Genomic DNA, 22,735 nt, shown 5'->3' with positions numbered 1-22,735 from the left:
GCATAAGCTTTTGTGGGCTACGGCCCACTTTATTGGATGCATAGAATGGAACATATAGTAAGAAGATATATATATACACACACACACACACACACAGAAGGTGGAAGTTGCCAGACAAAAGAAATATCTAGATCGCTCATAGTTCAAATACTTTAAATACTCAAACATAATTGCTAACATAATTGCAAAAAGGCTAACTATTGTTTCCATTATAACTTGCTGCTGAGTGAATTCAAATTTGGTTATCCTGATTTGAGGTCACTCAGTACTTGAATGATCAGGCCCAAAGTATGTACACTGAAATGTACACTCTAACCTTGGGGTAAAACAAAAGGTGTATATTTACTCATTTGTTAGCTTTTTGGGTAGTTATACTGGGGAAAATTGTGCTTCTACTCAAGTCAATAATTCCTACGAACTTCAATAGGGTCAGGATTTTACCCCCATAGTTTTATCAATGGTTTATCTCTCTCTCTCTCACACACACACTCACACACTTACTTTAAACTTTTCAGAATACAAGCCTACACCCCTGAGCACCAGAACTATTGCAACACCGACAGATCCCAGTTGTCAGCAGGTGGGATCAAACCTGGAACCTCTGGAGCTTAGTGCACGAGCCTCTACTGCATGAACTAAAATGCAGCACAAATATGGCTGCATTTGTTGATTTATCAAGAACCACATTCTAGTGAGATACAATTTTTTTTTCGTCTTCAGTTGTTCTTGCATTTTTGTGTGGATTTTATTAAACAAGCTCATTTTGAGGTTTTGAGCCCTTAAGAAGTCTCCAAACTACTAAACTTGGAAAGTGAATATATTTTAAAGATTGTTGAGGATTATGTCAATCCTAGTGTACCAGAAATCAGCTTACATTTAAATGTAAGATCCAATTATAAAAACCCTGAAAAATCACGTTTAATGCAACTATCACATTCTACAGTAAGACCTGTGATCATCAGTTCAAATTTGAATAAATTTCTTTAATTCAGAACTAATTAAATAAAGTTTGGTCAACCACGTAGCCGTGCTATATGCAGGGAGATCTCCAGCAGGCAAATTTGAGCCACTACTACTAATATACTGCTTCAGCATTCGTCCCTTCATGTTACAGTTCGATTTTGACAGCTCATTATATACTAAAATCACTCCCATAAAAACCTAGGGTTTTTTTTTTTAAATTAAGTAAATCGCTTCAAGTTTAGCTTTTACAGCACAAACTACAGCTATTTTGCACACTTTGATGCACTATTTGCCTAATGTGTTTGATAAGGGTTTGACATTTGCAATTGACATCACATCAACTTCTCCATTTTCTCAGTTTCATGCGTGTCAGTTTTAAGCTGCTAAGCAAAAATCAGTTGGTCACAAGCACATATTTTCTGATTTTTAGATCTACCAAACCAATTGTGAAAGTGGGATGACCACCAACTACCTGCCTATCTGCATAAAAAGTGTTTTATTCCGAGGCCTTTCTACGGTATTCATTATAGTAACAAACTAAAATTTTGCAAGATTTGTGCGCGCGTGTGCGCACACACACGACTAGTCTGACAGACATTCACTGTTCCGTGTTACTAACCTTTCCTAACTGTGTTCTCAATTCAGTGACAGAATCTGTACAGGCTTTGTATGCTTCTTTCACATGACCAGATAGGATTCCTTTTGAAGCTAGAAAGCCTATGTTACAGTTTTCACATATATTCAGGTATTTTAGAGTCATTCTGACAGACCAAAACCAGACTACGAGCCTAACATTTCCCATATAGTTAGGTGTGCCAATATAGCACAAAAAGTGTTCACTCTTTAAACGTTAATATTTTTACAGAAAATCTAGAAAGGGACATGTTTTCCTAGTGTGAAAGCATTCTGTAGCTAAAGCAATACCCCTTCAGTATTTTCTGAGAGGGAAAAAATACCCACCCCCCACAAGCCTGGAACAATTTTAGAAAAGTTCTATAGGTGGTTCAGACTATATTTTCACTAAATAAGAACATAATGTACTCGTTTAATTCTGCTGGGTGAATCATTGCCAATTCGCTTAGACAAGATAATTTTCAGCAAGGTAAAGATGTTATACCCAGAAGTCAAGTCAAGTCACGATTGTTTGCATCATCAGTCAACTGTAGGTTCAGTCCAGAATGTCTTAGTAAGATACCCTAGAGATACCCAAAACAAAGCAAAGAAGATTCTTCACTAAGGGACTGTGACAGAATATACCCGTGTTCACACCCTACACACACTTCGAATAATGTTTGTACAAGTTATGCCTTGCAAGGTATCATTTAAAAATTCAACTTGCGAATTAATACTACCATAACAAAATACACAGAGCAATATTGTATGCAAAGTTATAAATATAAGCTGAAAGGATGACTCAAGTCTGCTTCCAAGTCTAGGGAGTGGTTAACCAGTTCCTTAGAGACAAAGGAAAAGCAACTAAGCTGATGGACCATTACCTACTAAGTGGCCATTCTTTGGCAAGGAAGGGGGCAGGGACAAAAATCTGCATCTGAGCAAAGAAACAGCATGAAGTTCCCTTTCTTCACCAGGCTGCCTGTGACCTTGCTCCCAGCTGTAAATGCTTCTCAAAGAGGGACAGGACTATAAAAAGAAGGGACAGACACTCCAAAACACTCCCCACTCATCACATTCTCTGCACCAGAGAGGACAAAAGGAAACAGCCACTGGGCTTTGGGGTAGGGGTCCTGACCTGAAGAGTTTTGTCAGTAATCTTACTGGAAGTATGTGGTGAGAATTGCTTGACTCTAATATAATTTAAGTTGGACACTAGTAAGGAATTTATATTTTTCTTGTATGCCTCATTACTTAAAATCTCTCTTTGTTACTGTTAATAAACTTAATTAATTGTTTTCATTAATCCAGTGCACAACCGTAAGTGTTCAGGTAACTCCATTTGGGGTAATAAGCAGCGTGTAGATTATTCCCCTAAAGAATAACAGATTTAATATATTTGTACTGTCCAGGAGAGGGCTGGAAGTACAGGACATACATTTCTAGAGGAAAATCTGGGATTGGGAGCGTTGGAGTCACCCTGTGCTAATCTTTCTGGCTGGTAAGAGCAGAGATGTGACTGGCTGGCTGCAGCACATACAGAACAGACATAGTAGGGAGAGACTTACATGCTGGAGGCTGTCAGCAGTCCAGGTTGGTGGCTACAGCAGCAAGGCATTGTAAAGGTCACCCCATGTTACAGGACAGGTGTGACATAGCTCCCACTAGTCTAGATTATGCCACGGTATGTCACAAGGACATACAGGTGAGTCGCATCATACGCGCATTTAACTTACGCAAATTCAACTATACGCGCTCGGCAAAAAAAACAAGATACCTGTAAATAACACGGGTGATTCCACCCACCTTTCCACTCAATGAGCGTATGGCCCGGAGTGAGCGTGAGATGGGAGACGTGAACTTGCTGTTCCCTCAGTCAGTCTCAGTTCTGGCGTGCCTCTCATAGCGTGAGCATCTCGCTGTGCTGAGTGTGATTCTAGTGTTTAAAGATACTGTACGTATTTTTTCTACAACATGGCCCCTAAACACAAGCCAACTACTTCATCTGGTGCTCAACCGAAGAAACAGCGATCTGTTCCAACGCTGGAAGAAAAACTGGCTGTGTTAGACTTATTGAGACACGGTATGTCGGTCTCCAACACGGAGCGTAAATATGGCCGCAACGAATCTAGCATCTGTGCCATCAAGAGTCGCGAGAGAGAAAATTCGTCAAGCCGTGGCATCAAGTGCTCCAATAACTGCTAAGGTGATGAGCCACGTGTGTGATAAAACTTTAGTGAAGACTGAAAAGGCATTAAACTTATGACTGGAAGACATGAACCGTAAACGTGTGCTGATTGATGGCAACGCATTGCAAGAAAAGGCTCTTAGCCTCTACGTGCTGTTCAAACTTCCCGCCAAAGAGAGACAGCCTTCTGATGAGAAGGAATTCAAAGCCAGACAAGGTTGGCTTAACAGTTTTAGGGACCGCTTCGACCTCAAAAACGTGCAGACTACTGGTGAAGCTGCATCTGACAACGAAGAGGCAGCAAAAACCTACCCCGAACAATTAAAGAAAATCATAGAAGAAAAGGGCTATCTTCCCGAACAAGTTTTTAATGCTGACAAGACTGGGCTCTTCTGGGAAAAAATGCCCAACCGCACTTATACTTCAAAATCAGAAAGACAAGCCCCTGACTTCAAAACAGCTAAAGACCGTGTGACTGTGTTGTTTTGTGGCAATGCATCTAGGCATTTAATAAAGCCGGGCTTGCTCCACAGGGCTGCAAATCCCTGTGCCCTAAAAGGCAAGAACAAAAATCTCCTGCCTGTGTTCTAGCAATCAAATAAAAAGGCCTGGGTGACAGCAGCATTGTTTCTGGATTGGTTCCACAAGTGTTTCATTCCAGAGGTCAAGCGGTACCTCGAAGAGAAAGGACTTGACTTTTAAGTGTTGCTGATCGTAGACAATGCTCCTGGCCACCCTGCGGCACTCCGGTTTGCACATAATGACCTTGAAGTAGTTTTTCTCTCCCCCCACAATACCACCTTCATCCTCCAACCTCTTGACCAAGGCATGATTCGCTGTTTCAAGGCCACGTACACAAGGCTTACATTCTCACGGATACGTAGCGCTATGGATGCTGATCCCAATCTTAATGTGATGGAGCGTTGGTAGTCCTTCAACACTGCCGACTGCATCACTTATATTAAACAGGCAATGGATGCAATCAAGCCTGAAACAGTCAATGCATGTTGGCGAAACCTATGGAAAGAATGTGTGAATGATTTTACGGGTTTCCAGACCATTCACAAAGAAGTGAAACACATTGTTCAGGTGGCCAGGCAAGTGGGTGGTGATCGCTTCGTCGACACCCTTGAGAAAGAAATTGAAGAATTAATTGAGGGCCATAGAGAAAAGGCCTAACGAAGAATCAGAGGAACTGATAAGATCATCTACAGAAGACGAAGATGACGACGACGAACAGGAAGAGCCAGCAAGTTGGAATCTTCATAAATTTGCTGAAGTGTTCCAAGCAGCAAAACACTTGAATGATTTAATTTCTGAATACGATCCCTCTATGGAATGAAGCCTCAAAATCACACAGAGTATTACGGACCATTTGAGACCATATCAAGAAATGTTTGAGTAGCTCAAGAGACAACAGCGACAGTTGCCAATCACCATGTTTTTCAAGGAAAAACAACCAGCAGCAGATGAGCCTACGCAATCAACTCCTCGAGCTGAACCAGAGCCAACCACTTTGTCTACGACTCGCTCTCCGTCACCCAAGCTCTCCATCACCTCCGTCTCCTGGATCGACATCAAGCCCTGATGACCCCCTGTAACTACCCCCCCCCGTAATTAAAAAGACAGTACTGTAAAATTATATTTTGCATATATACTCTATTATATACTGTACATTACTGTATACATATTACTGTACAGGGTTGTATACACAAAACCATGTACAGTATACTGTACTTTATGGGCAATTTAAGGGATTTTTGAGGGTAATTTTTACTATATGCGATTTTCACCTTACGCGCTGACTTTAGAACCTAACCCCCGCGTAAGATGCGACTCTACTGTATAAGAATTGGGATTTATTACAGAACTATGCTTTTGAGGGTTTGCTGTAAAGCCTCATCATTAGGCTTGGCAGAATTAAGTTTGAATTTTTTTAAATAGTTTCAACAGGTAATATTTTTAAGCTTTTAATTTTTTTTATTGATTTAAATTTTCAGTTATGAAAAATTATTAATGGGAGGTCAGACAATTATTTAATGTCAGGAGACATTGAGATTCAAAGTCAAAGCTTTACATACAAATTGCCCTCATTACATGTCAAAATACAGAAAGTAAATATCCTTAAATCATCAAATTATCCCCTTTTTGCTATTCATTCACTAGTCCATTTGTAACAAGCCTAATTCAAAAATTTTTAAATGACTGGATTTTGACTCAAGTTATCAAGCAGCATTTTTCTTTCTTTGCCTATCTGTGACTTTGATGATCATTGATAGAAATATATTTTTGTTGCTTTGTGTATGTGCAGTGAAATTGATGTTTACTGACATTCACCAATAAAAATCTAGTCCTTCCAAGCCTACTCATGATCAATATTCATTGCTAGAACACATTTAATTAGAGATTATACTAATCATCTTAAATCAGGTGCACCGTCTAATGCAGATGCTTTCTTGACTTTGCAACATCTAACATTGCTAAAAATCAACCGTGTCCCATATACTGCTGAGCTGGGACCAGACATCTCCTGTTCTCATAAAAAAAACAAAAAACAAAAAACCCACAAGCCTAGAGGCAGCCCCCTTGGGGCCAGAAGGGATGTTGTAAATCCCTTCAAGTCTCAATGCTACAGACAATATAAGCATAATCTTTTTTATTAACTGCAGGGCTGTGGAAAAGCTAAACAAGAGTTGTGCACTGGAAATGCTCTGAAGGAAAAATGAGAGAATCTGCAATTGAATAGAGCAATGGCAGGGAATGATAATTCCACTACTCTGTACTGTGGAGTCTGCTATTTTGAGTTCTCAAAAAGAGCACAGCTAATGTAAAGCACTAGCCCTGTAGATTTGAGGTTTACAAGTCCAATGTCGCTTTGTGAATATACTGTCCCTACACTGGTACAGCTCACTACTGCAAAGTATGTGGTATATTACAAGTCCAGAGAAGATAAACAGTTGATTGAATAGCTACTGTATAGCCCTCTAACATTGGCTGTCTGTCACAGAGAACATAGCACCAGGATTCAGAGTAGCAGCCATGTTAGTCTGTATCCGCAAAAAGAAAAGGAGGACTTGTGGCACCTTAGAGACTAACCAATTTATTTGAGCATAAGCTTTCGTGAGCTACAGCTCACTTCATCGGATGCATACTGTGTCATGAAAGCTCATGCTCAAATAAATTGGTTAGTCTCTAAGGTGCCACAAGTACTCCTTTTCTTTTTGCAAATACAGACTAACACAGCTGTTACTCTGAAACCTGTCTAAATGGAATGTCTTCAATTGTGGGTGAAGTAATCAGCATTCCAGTTTCCAATCAATGATACCCATCTTACAGGCATAAAAACTTTTATTAACACTAACGTTTAAAATCAAGTTTACACAAGTTAAGAAGGAAGGTACTGTACATCTGGGGTTAGGCTTGAGTTATGAGAGATTCCAAGTATCGGTTACAAGGTTCACGAGATACATTCATAGCACATAACCAGAATAGACCCAAACTGGGGTGCGGGAGTTTTTAAAGCATTAGTGAATAAGTGATCTCAGGTATGCCACCCACAGAACGTATTTAGAGTCCAAGTCAGTATTGGCGTCACGAATAGGTACATGGGTGGGGTGCGTCCCTTGATGCTTCAGGGAAGGAAGTGGGTTATTTCTGTGACCGGCAGTCTTGTTTACTCTATATTAGAAGATATTTTAACAGTCTGGAGCTACACTCTGAGAAACAAGTGACAAGAGACTTACATCTATTGCCTTCTTTTGTTCTTGACAACAGAAAAAATGGCTGGTAAATTCCATTTGCCTACCTGGTAATCACATTAATTAGTGAATTGGCTACCTACAATATTTGAGTACAAAGGGTGTAACTCTATTTTGGGTATGACAAACAAAAGATCTGTGCCTTTTCGAGAATTTATGTAACCGAGTAATTACTCTGAAAAGGAATAAGTGAAACCTAAATAAATTAGGGTGCACAGAACTCAAGGAAAGTCTTTGACCAGTACCAGAGACTGACAACAGGTTCCATTTGTGAGAATCGGGGAGCTATTTGAATCCCAATTAAAGTCTCCAGGCTGGTCTCATCGTGGGAAGTGCAGGGATGAAATCAAAAAATTCCTATTCACCTATAAAAGGTCCAAGGAATAAAAGAAACCAACAGATAACAGTGCAGGCTGTATTTCAAACAGGAGAAATCACAAGGGCCTGGAAGGTGCATCAGCCATTTGAAGACAAAGCAAGTGGTCTGGAAGACTAACACACTTTGAGGGTGGGGAAGGACTTCCTTGCAACAATGAAGGAGATACCTGAATATTTGGGGCAAACATCCATCAAAATAACTGAAGACAAACTAAAACTACCATGTACCCAATAACATAAAACAAACATTTTATTTTATTAAAGTAGAGAAATTAATACACAGCCTTTTTCTATATGGTAGTTAGTGGCACAGTGATTGTCAAGGAAGGCAGGTCCTCAGTTGTATTTACATTTAGAAATACCTATTTGTAAACCAATTACTTAAAGTCTTTTTAAAGTGTTATTTTTTTTAAAGTTGAACCAAGTGTTTACATCTGCCAATTGCTAAACCAGTGGGTTTTTCCTCACTGACATAAAAAAGCATTAGTGTGCGTTCTTCTTATATTTGCGGCTTTTTTTCAAAATGCCCCCATACCGCCTGTAGCCAGTTCTGCTAAAGACTAGACAATTACTATCCCTGCACTATAAGAAGAAACCAAAAGAACTGGTTCTGACATGCATGCCAGGAGTCCTACTGAAATCAATGGGACCACGTAAGCACTTAAAGTTAAAAAAGTGCTTTGCTGAACCAGGGATCCAGAACAGGAACACAAATTGCTATGTGCTGCTCTGTAAGACTCCAAATTACCCTAGTCAGCTACACAAATATGTTATAGATTATAACCACAAGACATTTTAAATACAAAAGTTTGCAGATCTTTCATAGTTAGTAAATTTAAGTCCAGAATGGACCATTATGATTATTTAATCTGATTTCCTACATAACACAGACCATAGAATTATTTATGTATTTGCTGAGCCCAAGTTTTTGTTGAACTTTCCGGTTTAACCACCTGCTCTTAGTTGTTCAGACTTCCTTATTTTTTAAGTTCCCTTTTCTAAAGCTTCGAGCCACAGTGAGCTTGTTTTTTGCCCATTACTTCCAATGAGGATGTTAAACTTATTTATACTGGAGGCAACAGTACTTAGTGTCTTAACTATAGTTACTATTTGAACCAATCTATGGGTATTACTTAAGATGACGTGTCTCCTCTTGTGCACTATAGAACAAGTTGTTCCAAGAGGCAACAATTTCTTGTATCAAGAAATATTGGTTCTCTAAATCATGTTTTTATTTAACATTTAAGCCAGTTTATATGCTAGAAGCTGAAGCCCCCACCCCCCGCCGCCCCTTTATTACTGAAGAGATATTCTAAATACAGAATTAACAACATTATAGCCTTACCTAGACTAGTTGGTTTTATCAGTTCATCCAGCAAGTCATAAAAAGGTAATTTCTGAAGCTTTATGTCTGGATGGACAGGGTGGAGCGCGGCTGTTAGGTGGGGAAGTTCCAGTTCATGTTTAGGTCCCAGAAGAGAAACAGGAAGCAATGGTGACGTTGCAGGGTGGCCATCATAAGTGAGCTGTGGAATGGTAGATGGAGACAAAGTTGCTGGCATGGAAGTTGAGTGTACGCTGGGGAGAGACAAGTCTGCAGGTGTCATGATTTTCTGAGGGAACCTCCGCCTATAGAGTTCTTTAATTTTCATTTGGACAGCAGGGCTGCAGCCGGCTTTTAACAAATGCAGTGCTTTTGTGAGAAGTTCGTGTTTGCGTCCGTGCTTGTTCCTCCCCGCGTATCCCAGAAGTACTTGCAGCTCAGAAACTCTAAGGCTCATAACCATTTGCTTGAAGACAAACAAAATTCATAAATATTAGTATTACAGTTACCACCTCTGCAGTGTTAATACTTTTCTGTTAATCTTTTTTATCACAGCTTATTTAGAACCTGACATTTCTATCCCATCCTTGACTATCTAGAACACAACTTAAAATGGGATTGTGTTTATTGAGTACTAGTATCAATCTAGATGTAGACAGTCTGGAACAGCCTTTTTACTTTAAAAGGTACTGAACTTTGATTTGCTAAGTGTGATCCAAGACCATCATGGCAGGAGTGAAAATTTTAGGAGAAAGCGGACCAGCTTCAAAAAAAGACCAGTGGGGGGGGGGGGGGGGGGGGGAGAGGGAAGAAGATTTGTAATGGGAGATACCAGTACATTATTCGTAAGTTTAATATGGTTTTCTTTCAATTGTACATTTCAGTAAATACAGTTATGGTCTAATAAGTTTGATTCCACTAATATGACCAAAATATTAGGGAGTACTTGAAGGGCAGGACGCTAGTTTTAAAACACCATTTTGAATTAGCTTATGCTACATGGAAATGTAGAGTAGTGTTTCCAACAAAAAGAAACGACAGAGCATAAATCCATTCGTAAAAAAAAAGAGAGAGAAACCATCTCTAAAATTCAGAGCCCATTAACTGACAAGTACCAACTATCACAGCGGTCTATACCAGGGGTCTCAAACTCAAATGACCACGAGGGCCACATGAGGACTAGTACATTGGCCCGAGGGCAGCACCACTGACTCTGCCCCCCTACACTGCCCTGCCCCCACTCCACCCCTTCCGTGAGGGCCCGCCCCTGCCCTGCCTCTTCCTACCCCTTCCCTGAAATCCCCACCCCAACTCTGCCCCTTTCCTGCCCCCAGGGGGTGTAGGAGGGGTGCAGGGTGCGGCAGGGGGCTCAGGGCAGGGGGTCGGGGTGCAGCATGCGGCTCAGGGTAGAGGGTCGGGGTGGAGGAAGGATGTGGGGTGCAGGTGGGGGCTCAGGGCAGGGGGTTCGGCTGCAGGAGGGGTTCAGGGGCCGGGGCTGGCCTGGCACACACCGGGGGCAAGGCAGGCTCCCAGTGCACGCCAGGCCGGAGCCACTCTAGGTAAATGCTGGGCCCCCCCCCGCGGGGAGCTGGTGGGCCACAGGAAATAGCCCCACAGGTCGCGTGTTTGAGACCCCTGTTCTATACAAATAAAATAACTTCAGCATAAAGTTTGCAGTGTATTCAATACAGGTATTTGGAAGGATATTTTGTTATCTACCATCTTACTTGACTCCTAGTTTTAGGGATGTACATTGCTGCCTATCACCATAATATTTGAGCACAGTCAAAATATGTTAAAGTCAGAAGAAGAAATTACTAAAGTAGTCAGTTTTCAGAGTACCAGCCGTGTTAGTCTGTATTCACAAAAAGAAAAGGAGTACTTGTGGCACCTTAGAGACTAACAAATTTATTTGAGCATAAGCTTTCGTGAACTACAGCTTATGCTCAAATAAATTTGTTAGTCTCTAAGGTGCCACAAGTACTCCTTTTCTTTTTGTAAAGTAGTCAGTGTATTTCTTTTAACCATGAGTTTCTTTTGTCATCACTATTTTTCACCCCCTTTCTCCACTTCTGCTAGTCAATTTTCAACCCCGCATATCAGTCTTACCTCTCCCCCACATCCCTACTAAAAAGACAGAGAACTTGAGTGAAGGCAAAATAAGAAGCTGCTAGCTACGGTGGCTAAGGTAGCTGCAATCAAGGACTAGTATACTCCAAACTTGAAAAATCTCACAACATTTCATCACGGTAACTTTAAATACTATGTTTTTTAAAATGCATTCTGTTTAAGCTGTTTACCTTAAGTGGCTCCTCTAAACAGGAATGAATAATAAAATGTTGTTAACTTTAAAAAATAATATACAAGTACATGTGTTTATGGTCTAGACCATTTAAGTGTTCTGAAGGACATATCACCTTGGTTTGCCTCAAGATACATTTTCTCTTACCCATTTATATCAAAAGAATTATCTAGTGCTGACTTAGTTTTTGAGGTGGGAGTTTTTACATGCAAAGGAAACCTCCCGTGAGGTGGATAAAAAGACAGCCACGAGAGCCAAATCATTTGACAATGTTTAAGTTTGATGATACCGTCATTTTAAAAAGGCACGACAGAACTTAGATCAAGTGGCAAAGAGGAACTAGAGTGTGCATCTGAGGCAAAGGGAGGGGGGAGGGAAATAGCCACAGGTTTCAAAAATACTTAGAGGGGGTTTTATTTCATTTGGCATCGATAGGACCCTACCAAATTCACAGCTGTGAAAAACAAGTCATGGACCGTGAAATCTGACCTCCCCTGTGACATCTGGCTATTGTAGGGGAGGGGCAGGGCTCAGGGGGCCCCAGCTGGGAGCTCCTACCATGGGCCGGGCTCCAGCTGCTAGTCCCAACCCAGGGTGAGGAGGGACAGGACTTCCTTTTCCCTTGCAGGGGCTGCTCTCAATTCTGGTCAGACCCACCTCCGGGAACCTCCCACATCTGCAGGAAGCTCCAAGGCCAAAACTGTCAGCCCCTGACCTGGGCAGAGAGGCTGGGGGAAAACCCATCCCCCCATACCCTGCAACCCCCATTTCTGCTCTGCTGCTGGCACTGGCATTGACTTTAGAGCTTGGCATCTGGCCAGCAGCCACTGCTCTCTGGCTACCCACCTCTGAAGGCAGCACCCTTGCCAGCAGCAGGCAGAAGTAAGGGTGGCAATCCCACAACTCCTCTACAATAGCCTTACAAACCCCCACCCCCACAACTCCCTTTTGGGTGAGGTTACAACCTAAGTTCCCTCTAAACTGCATGGTTGCCTATTAAGCCCCAGGCACGGGTCCAGGGCTGTGGCCGGGGGACAGGCGCCCCTACCCGCTGGCCCCAGCGCAGACGTGCCCCAGACTTGCCGTGGCAGGTGAAGAGGAGTCCTTCCCCCAGCCCAGCCGGAGCTGCCAGAGAGAGAAGCTCCTCCCTTGGCCCAGCCCAGCCCCACCAGAGCTGCCCTGACTGGGGAGAGGCACCTCTCCCCAGGCCCCAAGCTGCTACGGCAAGAGAGGGCTGGGAGGAATCCTCTCTCCTGACCGCAGCCCTGGGGTAGCCTGCACCCCAAACCCCTCATTCCCACCCCAGAACCCACCCCATGTCCCGCACCCTAACCCTCTGTCCCAGCCTGGAGCTCCCTCCCACACTCCGAACCCCTCGGCCCCACCCACCACTATATGAATTTTGTTACAAAATTCATTCCACACATGGATGTAAAAAATTAGAGGGAACAATGGTTACAACACCATGAAATTTCATATGTAAACATCTGAAGCTGTGAAATTGACTATTTTTAAAACCCTATGACCATGAAATAGACCAAAATGAACCATGAATTTGGTAGGGCCCCAGGCATTGACCATCACTGTTAGCTGAATTACTATGAAATTTTCAGATGCCATTTCCAGTCTAAAATTAGCAATTCACTTCTATTTTCCTTTTCATACACTCAAAACATTATATATAGGCTTTATCCTTTCCATATATGATTGTATCCTCTGGTCCCTTTACTCTTGCATAGTCTCTCCTGTTTCCCAAGATGGCCGGCTGAATGAAACCAATGACAAGTGTAGATTGCTTCACTTCTCTTAGGGAAGTGAGAGGACTTTTGTGTAATGAAACTGAGAATCCTCTGTGCATACAGTACTTCCCTACAACCCCAACAGAAACAAAGTCCTAAACAAGGCTCTGGTCAGTTTCTCTTTGGAAGCTCTGCCAATGACTGGGGAAGAGTTCTATTCAGAATAGCAACAGATCAATGAGACACCATTCTGAAGGATTTTCCTGCAGGGGAATTTTGGAAATGCAAGGGGTCATGGGAAATTAAAAGCCCACAGTCCCAAAATGACCACATGTTTTTTCTTGTATGGAATTTTCTAAAACCCTACCTTTATTATTTGGTATTTCTAATGTCAATTTACAACAATAAATTTCAAGATAATATTCATTGGGTTTGAGGAGTAATTAGGATAAGTTGGGGCCTAAAATAACGGCAATATTTTGTAGCCAGGTAGTATCAGCCTTCTGAGTTTCCACAACCATGGAAACTGCTGTGGAGTCCACTCCTTATCACCATTTGCTGCCTTAGTGTAATGAGAAATCTAAGGTTCCATTTAAAAAGAGATGTTGTCACTTGTGGCTAGGAAGGTAACTTGAGATGCAAAAGGAGTATAAAATGATGCTCTGATGTATTCCGGACCTCTTCAAACCACCAAAACAACAGTTCTGATATGTATACTGCCTCACTAACTTAATGAATTAACTCTGAAACCTAAAATATGGCAAGATTATAGAGAGCTCTCACTACTTGTTGTTTGAGCAGAAACACGCTTATCCCACAAACCCAACCAATCTTCCCCATCTCCCTAGATGTCAAGAGTCTGAAATGTTCCCTACCCAGTTGCTAAAACCTCCAGCTTCCTGCATGAAATCTTCTACAGTGTGGGTAGGTATTGTCAATATACTAGTCTGTGGTGTACTAAAAACCTAAGGAACGTAATATTTTTAAAAATAGCTACTATACTGATTAAAATGAAGGTATTTAAATATGAAAATGAATTATGTAATTTAAATAAAGTTGTCACAGAATTTCTGTATTTCTGTTAACGTAAGAACGGCCATAGTGGGTCAGACCAATCGTCCATCTAGCCGAGTATCCTGTCTTCCGACAGTGGCCAGAGCCAGATGCTTCAGACAGAATGAACAGAACCGGGCAATTATCAAGTGATCCATCTCCTTTCATTCAGTCCCAGCTTCTGGCAGTCAGAGGTTTAGGGACGCCCAGACCATGGGGTTGCAACAGACAAATATGATCCAAGGACCATGCTGCAGAAATTTGGGCCAGTTTGGTGCAGAGTACACATGCTTTGGGCACAGTTGAGAGATCTATTAGTATCTTTTACATGTGCAGCTACTCCATACTCCTAGCTAAAGGGTATTATGGTATTTCTTTATATTGATTTACTCAACTAGAGCAGATGAGCTTTCATAAAAAGAGAGGGTGTCTTAGAACATTTCATTCACTCACAATATACTGTTGACAACTGAGAGGGAAAGTGACATTTAAGTACATCTGAGACACTGAAATACAACATTTAAATCTTCCCTGTGTTTAAAGAGACTCATTTGTTAAGCTGAAGGGTTTAAACAACTATTATAACCATTTCTTCAGTGGCTAGAATCTCTCATAATTCTGCAGTTTTCTTGCTTTGGTAAGAATCTCCAGATTCAGTTCTTGGAAACATTGGGGAAACCCAGACCTGATAAGGAAGTTTTCCAACTAGAGAGACACCCCCATGAATAGGAGTTTTCCCCTTAAAGGTTAAACACACAAAATGTGTAGTAAGTACTGATATGATGAAAGCATGATCCATAGCATAAACAAACTTCATTAGCCAAAATAAATAACATTCTTCACCGATTTCCTATCCTGAAACCCCTGTACCTGAACCTTATTTTTAAAAAGGTACAGTAACTGGATTACACTGGCAACATTAAGAAGCTAAAAGTGACATTGAGTACACCTGTTTAAGGGAACCCCATCAACCTGGAACTATTTTAAAGTTGATTTTTGAAACAGACTACATTTAAGGTATTTTCTTGCTGATTTTTGTGGTTTTATGATATTTTCCTATTTTATTGATTTTTTATTTTTATTTTTTTAAATTAAAAAAAAAAGTGTCCTCCTTCCCTGTTGTAGCATAAGAGCTACAGGAAAAATATGGGAACTCACTAAGGCCACATCTACACTAGCATTTCATCAACATAGCTCTCAGTTAGTGGTGTGGAGAGGTTTGAGCCCTGACCGAACTGTGCTGGCAGAATCTCCTAGTATAGATGGAGTTACACCTCCAAAACTGTGCTTTTACTGGTATAAGTTGTTTCGCTTGGGAGGTGAGGAGGTAGAATAAGCTATGCCAGAAAACCCCAGCTTTGCCACTGATAAGCTGCATCCACACTAGGATCCCTTTGCCAGAAAAGCATTCCTAGTGTCGATAAAGTCAAACTATAGTGAGGATACACTGATTATACACCAAGTGCTGTCAAGCATACAAAGTAAACAAATCAGAAAAAATAATTCTCTGATTTTTCCAGCCTCATCTACACTTAAATGTTTTGCTAACATGGCTATACAGGCAAAACTCCTTTAGCATAGACAAATTTTAATATCGTACACATCATAAAGCAGAAACACAAAGGGTCTGGGACAGCTTAAGGGCTGTTCAAAGTGAATATCAAGGTAAGATGATAAACAAGCATTGTAAGGAAAGTGTCTGTTTATTTTGACTCATTAGTCATGACCTTGTAACACTAGAGATTAGAGCTAACCTGAAAATATAAATCTGACATTTCTTGTTTGGCTACATAACAAACAAATTATGCTCCTGTGTAATAGCGTGGAGCATTAGTCATGAAGAAGAATTATCTTACATATAAAAATCTCACCCTGGTCTTCTGGTGCTGTATCTCATGGTTCATTTTTTCACTTTAAGATACAGATGCACTGATGGCCTTGGGCGAGTCATTTAATTTCTGTATCTCAATGTGAGCGATGCGCAGACTAAAACACTTCCAAAAGAACACTCTACAAGTATTATTCAAAATTGCCCTCTTGGTTTTATGACGCTCATGGACTTGTTCCACCCCATCTCTGACATGGCTGCACACATTTATTTCCCTCCTAACAGGAAAGATTTACTTCCATTTGTGCTGCCTCCAGCTCTCTGTCTTCCCCAATCCTTTCCAAACAAGTAACCCCTTTTAAATTAAGCCAGAGTTTTAGCAAACACTGGAAGTAAAGGTTGTACAAGCACCAAAGGCAAAAAGATAACACCTAGGTGCATTTAAGGGCAGGACCAAAGGAAGGTGATTTTTGCCTAAAGCTCCCACATTGGCCCACACTTTCTCATTTCAGTATGGGAAAGACAACCCAGGAAACGAGTATTTCTACATCCACAGTAGTTGGTCAAGTGGCATACTTACAGAAGTCAGGAAGGACACATTAGTCTAGGATGCTGACTAAAAAGTTGTGACCCTACTCAGGAATGTTACTGCATTGGCAGACACTTTTAAATATGTATTTGGATGGGCACCAAACCGCACATTTTGCCTAAAGCCACACAACAACCTTTATGACATTCCACCCATTATTCTAAAAGGTCTTACTCAGTACCGAGGAAGCTGAATACTTTATTCATCTTTTAAAGGAAGTAAATATTTTTTTAAAAAACAGAAAGGAGGGGGAAGGTAGATAAAGACTAAGGGTAGAGTGGAAGCGGTGACAGGGGGGACTAGAACCTTAAAGATGAGCTAGAAGTGACAGGGAAGTAGCGGAAAAAACAACAGAATGAAAAAAAAAATGGAAGAGGGAAAAGTTACCATCACTAGAAGAACTTTCTCACCTAAAATCAAAGATTAAAATACCAAAGAATTTTTTAAATTGCCAGTAACAAGTGGCAATAGTTATAAAATGTCTCCAAACCAAGGACGGGGGGGGGGGGGGGGGGGAAATAGAGAGAGAAGAAGAGTGAGAATACACATTTGTGTCCTGGGGAATCTTCTTTCCCAGAGTTATTTTTTTTTAAATGTTAACTTATTCTGTCTCACCCCCTCCCCGCCGCCAACAAAAGCCTCTCCAAAAACTATAAATCATAGTCGCTGTAGAATTTCTATTGAGTTTCCAACAGGAAATACACAGTTAATAACAGAAAATTATCAGAGCTAACAGCCCTGGTGCTGATTCCAAGGAAATGCAAAGTTTTTCTTTTAAAATATATAACTGATGGAAGTCAGACAAAGTCCCAACGGCACATAAATGGATTTTACAAGTCTCAGAATATGCCACTAATAAGAACTAGAAGCTGAGAAACAAGACATCAGAAATGTGGGACACCTGTATAGACACAAAGTTAAAGACTTTCATTGTATTACTACCTGATCCTGCAAACACTTATGCACATATATAATTTTACTCACTTGGGTAGCTCCACTGACTTACCTGGGACTACTCATGTGCTTACATGTTTGGAGAACCTGAGCCGGATTTATAAAAGCCCAAGTTATGCTAGCTGTAAGCAGGAACCTCGGACATTATCAGTACATTTATTTAAATAATTAATGAGTTACAAAAACAAAAATAAAAAAGGAAAGCTGACTAATGACCACACTTTGCTCTACTCTGCGCACAGTGTGAGGCATGGGCCAGTCTACACTAAGATTTTGTAAGGGTTTCTATCACAGAGGTATTGAGGGTATGTCTACACTACAATCCTTACTGTTGCTGTGGTATAAGCACTTGCTTCAGCAATGGAAGGGGTTTTTCTGTCTACAGTAAATTGACCTCCTCGAGAGGCAGTAGACAGATTATAGGAAGAATTCTTCCATTGCCCTCGAACATCTACACCAGGGCTCAGGTCGGCTTAACTATGTCTCACAGCGGTGTACATTTTTCACACTCCTGTAGCTAGATCAATCTTTAAGTTTTACGTATAGATAAGGAGAACTGGCAGCAGTTATTGTTTAGGTGAGCCTTAAGGATTCAGACACATTTAGTGTTAGCAGAGTTCTACAATTGTTTCCCAGACAAATACAGACAGACATTTTTTCTTCTTCTGTGATTCAAGCTATAAACTACTACTCTAAGAAGTTTATAGCATGGTTCTAAAATATGGTTCTAAATGAGGTCCTCAAAAAATTAATCCTTGTTCACAATGAAAACCATACCAAAGGATTAAATCATAGTACAGAAAGGGTCTCCATTAATCTCACTGTACCTACAGCATCCAGCAGCATTAACACATTGTTTCACTGCCAGATAGCTCTTTGACACTAGAAACAAGAGTCTCTCTGGATGTTCTGGTAAAATCTTACGATTGCTGATGACGCAGCTTTGTGACGTTCCTCTCTGGTGTTATCTGGACTGGTGATCTGCTAGGCCTCTCCAATCCTTGACTCTGGGAGCTAGCCTTACCCTGCTCTTCTGTGAGAACCCCCACTCCTGGGCTGTTCATGCACAGCCTCTGGCACATAAGCTGCTCCCAGCTACTTGCAACCGAATGACACTAACCAATATCTCCGGTCCCAAACACAATCCTGGGAACCTCCGTCTTGCAGTGTCCAGTTATGCCTGCTGGATGCTGCAGGCTTATATGAATTTGTCAGTTTAACAAAGAAATTGATATGTATCAAGCTTGTTACCCCAGGGGGAAACTCTAACACACTTCAAACCAAACACACTGCTTCAGGAGGAATAAACAAACAAATGTATTAACTATAAAGATTGACTTATAATCACTTAAAATCTAAGCATAACAGGTCAGATTTGGTCAAATGAAATAAAAGCAAAACGCATTCTAAGCTGATCTTAACACTTTCAATGCCCTTACAAACTTAGATGCTCTCACCATAGGCTGGCTGGTTGCCCTTCAGCCAGGCTCTCCCCTTTGATCAGGGCTTCAGTCATTTGGTGGTGATGTCTGTAGATGGAGGTGGAAGAGAGAGGAAGAGTACGGCAAATGTCTCTTCCTTTTATCATAGCCTTTATTGCCTCTTGGCTTTGTCCCCGCCCCTTCATAATCAGGTTAGCATTACTGAGTCTCTCCAAGCAAGATTGAGCAATTCCCCTGGTGTGGCCTCATGCAGGTGAGTCATTGCATTGTAGCTCCCTTGATAGACAATGGCTGTTGATGGATTGTTTGACATCCTGCCCAGGCATTGGTTACTTTCCTTGCTGTTGCCTCTGGTGAGCTAATATCTGGCTGATTCCCCCAAATTACAGCATATTTTAGTGACCACAATACAATACAACTCTCAGAACTTCATATGCATTAATGATATACATATATGGATAGAGAAATGACTTTCAGCAGATCATAACCTTTCCCCTGATACCTTACAAGACACGCTTTATATGTAAGATCACTATTATATGAAAATGAGGAAGGAGGCACGCTCCACCAAGGTATAGAACTATTCTAAGAAGTTTATAGCATGGTTCTAAAATATGGTTCTAAATGAGGTCCTCAAAAATTAATTCTTGTTCACAATGAAAACCATACTAAAGGATTAAATGATGCTACAGAAAGGGTCTCCATTACTCTCAATATACCGGGGTGGCCAACCTGGGGCTCCGGAGCCACATGCAGCTCTTCGGAAGTTAACATGCGGCTCCTTGTAGCGGCACCGACTGACTCTGGGGCTGGAGCTACAGGCGCCAACTTTCCAGTGTGCCGGGGGATGCTCACGGCTCAACCCCTGGCTCTGCCGCAGGCCCTGCCCTCACTCCACCCCTTCCCAAGCCTGCCATGCCCTCGCTCCTCCTCCCCAGAGCCTCCTGCACGCCACAAAACAGCTGATTGGGAGGTGCTGGGAGGGAGGGAGAAGCACTGACTGGCAAGGGCTGTCGGTAGGTGGGAGGAGCTGGGAGCAGGGTGGGGAGCTGATGGGGGGCTGCTGACGTGTTACTGTGGCTCTTTGGCAATGTACATTGGTAAATTCTGGCTCCTTCTCGGGCTCAGGTTGGCAACCCCTGCACTATACCTACAGCATCCAGCAGTATTAATACATTGTTTTCCTGCCAGATAGCTCTTTGACACTAGGAACAAGAGTCTCTCTGGATGTTGTGGTAAAATCTTACAATTGCTGGTGATGAGGCTTTACATCACGTATGGCTAAGATTTGTTCATCCCTTCAGGGATTTTACAAACTAAACAACTGGAATTCCAGGATCACAGTAAGATTTATGAAAATATTAGCAAGGATATCAGGAAGAATAACATATTCCTTCTCTGTATGAAGTCACATTCCCTAATCTTAAATCCCATTTGTAAGACTAGCATTCTGTTAAGATAGAACTATAAAAATTGTAAACAGCCAATTGAAAAATTGCAAGAGAGTAAGACCAAAAAAAATTCATGGAAACCTCAAGCCCCTCCATGACAGGTTGTAACTTTCTGCATCTATCTAATGCATACAGAACACTAAAAGGATGAAGTTACAGTAATTCAATATGGAAGGGAGGCAAAAGCAGAAAAGTACAGTAATAAATATACAACACACTATGACCTTTATGGAGGATATTGCTTTTCATAATGAAAAACTCAGCTCCTTTCTGGTGTTACCCAAGCAATGTTTTCCCAAGGTGGTGTAAAAAAAAAAAAAATGTACAAAATAATTAGGGCTGTCGATCAATCACAGTTAACTCACACAATTAACTCAAAAAAATTAATCACAATTAATCGCACCATTAAACATTGAATACCAATTGAAAGTTATTAAATATTTTTGGATGTTCTACATTTTCAAATATATCAATTTCAACTGCAATATAGAATACAAAGTGTACGGTGCTCACTTTATGATTATTTTTTATTACAAATATCAGCACTGTAAAAATCTTCACCTCATACAAGTACTGTAATGCAATCTCTTTAGCATCAAAGTGCAACTTACAAATGTAGTTTGTTACATAACTATACTCAAAAACAAAGTAATGCAAAACTTTAGAGCCTACAAGTCCACTCAGTCCCACTTCTTGTCCAGCCAACTGCTAAGAGAAACAAGTTTGTTTACATTTACAGGAGATGCTGCCCTCTTCTTAATTACAATGTCACCTGAAAGTGAGAACAGGCGTTCGCATGGCACTCTTGTAGCTGGTGTCGCAAGATATTTACATGCCAGATGTGCTAAAAATCCATGTGCCTCTTCATGCTTCGGCCATCGCTCCAGAGGACATGTGTCCATGCTGATAATGCTTGTTAAAAAAATAATGCGTTAATTAAATTTGTGACTGAACTCCTTGGGGGAGAATTATATGGCTCCTGCTCTGCTTTACCAGGATTCTGCCATATATTTCATGTTATACCAGTCTTGATGACCCAGCACGTTGTTCATTTTAAGAACACTTTCGCTGCAAATTTGACAAAATGCAAAGATACCAATGTGAAATTTCTAAAGAGAGCTACAGCACTCGACCCAAGATTTAAGAATCTAAAGTGCCTTCCAAAATCTGAGAGGGACAAGGTGTGGCGCATGCTTTCAGAAGTCTTAAAAGAGCAACACTCTAATGTGGAAACTACAGAACCCAAACCACCAAAAAAGAAAATCAACCTTCTGCTGTTGGCATCTGACTCAGATGATGAAAATGAACATGCATTGATCTGCACTGCTTTGGATCGTTATTGAGCAGAACTCATCATTGGCATGGACGCATGTCCTCTGGAATGGTGGTTGAAGCATTATGGGACATATGAACCTTTAGCACATCTGGCACATAAATATTCCATTATTGTTTAACAGCACGATTAATCGTACGATTACTTTTTTTAATCACGCAATTAATCGTGATTAATTTTTTTAAATCGATTGACAGCCCTAAAAATAATAGGTGCCAATTACGTGTCCCTGTAATACACAGGTGATGATGTAGTGTCCTTACCTGAGGAAAACCTTATTTTATGTATTTATTCCCTGAGAAGAACAGTTCATAATTGTTCGTTTTGAACAAATGCTTTCATTCACTGGTCCAATTTACAAATAAAATGTTTCAGGTAACCTTATTTTATTGTTAAGAATAATTTGCTATCCAAGTGATTTCAACATACTGCAACTGCAAGGAAAAAAATAAACTAGAATTGATCCAATGTGCTAGTTCCCTCTCTTCTAAGTCAGTCACCTTAAGCAGCTCACATGTAACACCACCTAGTTCATGGTTCTGATTTGCTAACACTATGCTTCTCACTCCAGTGGCAAAAGTATGATATACAGCTTCAAAAGTCAGATACCATTTACTGCATAATGATCTCACACAACATCTGTCAGTTTTCTTACTAATAAAACCACTGAAAGCCTTTTAATATCAGTTCAAAAAACAGTTTTAGCACTTCAGAGTTATTAAAAATTCTGTTTGGACATCTAAGAATAGAAAAAACATCTTTCTTGCACAGAGGCTTACTGATTTATTATAGATTAACTCCCCTCATTTTGTTTTAAGGTC

At 40.9% G+C, this 22,735-nt stretch overlaps 1 protein-coding gene across 1 annotated transcript in view; it reads right to left on the bottom strand.

Annotated features, from left to right (window-relative positions):
• Positions 1-22,735, bottom strand: part of PIAS1 (protein inhibitor of activated STAT 1) — a 90,926-nt gene that overhangs the window by 42,643 nt on the left and 25,548 nt on the right. The window contains exon 2 of the mRNA XM_077827790.1: positions 9,245-9,689. Coding sequence (XP_077683916.1) covers positions 9,245-9,689 — 445 coding nt within the window. The remainder of the gene's footprint in view (positions 1-9,244; positions 9,690-22,735) is intronic.

The sequence above is a fragment of the Eretmochelys imbricata genome, chromosome 10 (assembly GCF_965152235.1).
Source record: "Eretmochelys imbricata isolate rEreImb1 chromosome 10, rEreImb1.hap1, whole genome shotgun sequence".
Classification (NCBI taxonomy): Eukaryota; Metazoa; Chordata; order Testudines; family Cheloniidae; genus Eretmochelys; species Eretmochelys imbricata.
Note: the sequence above shows the minus strand (reverse complement) of the source record. Positions and strands in the feature narration are given on the sequence as shown.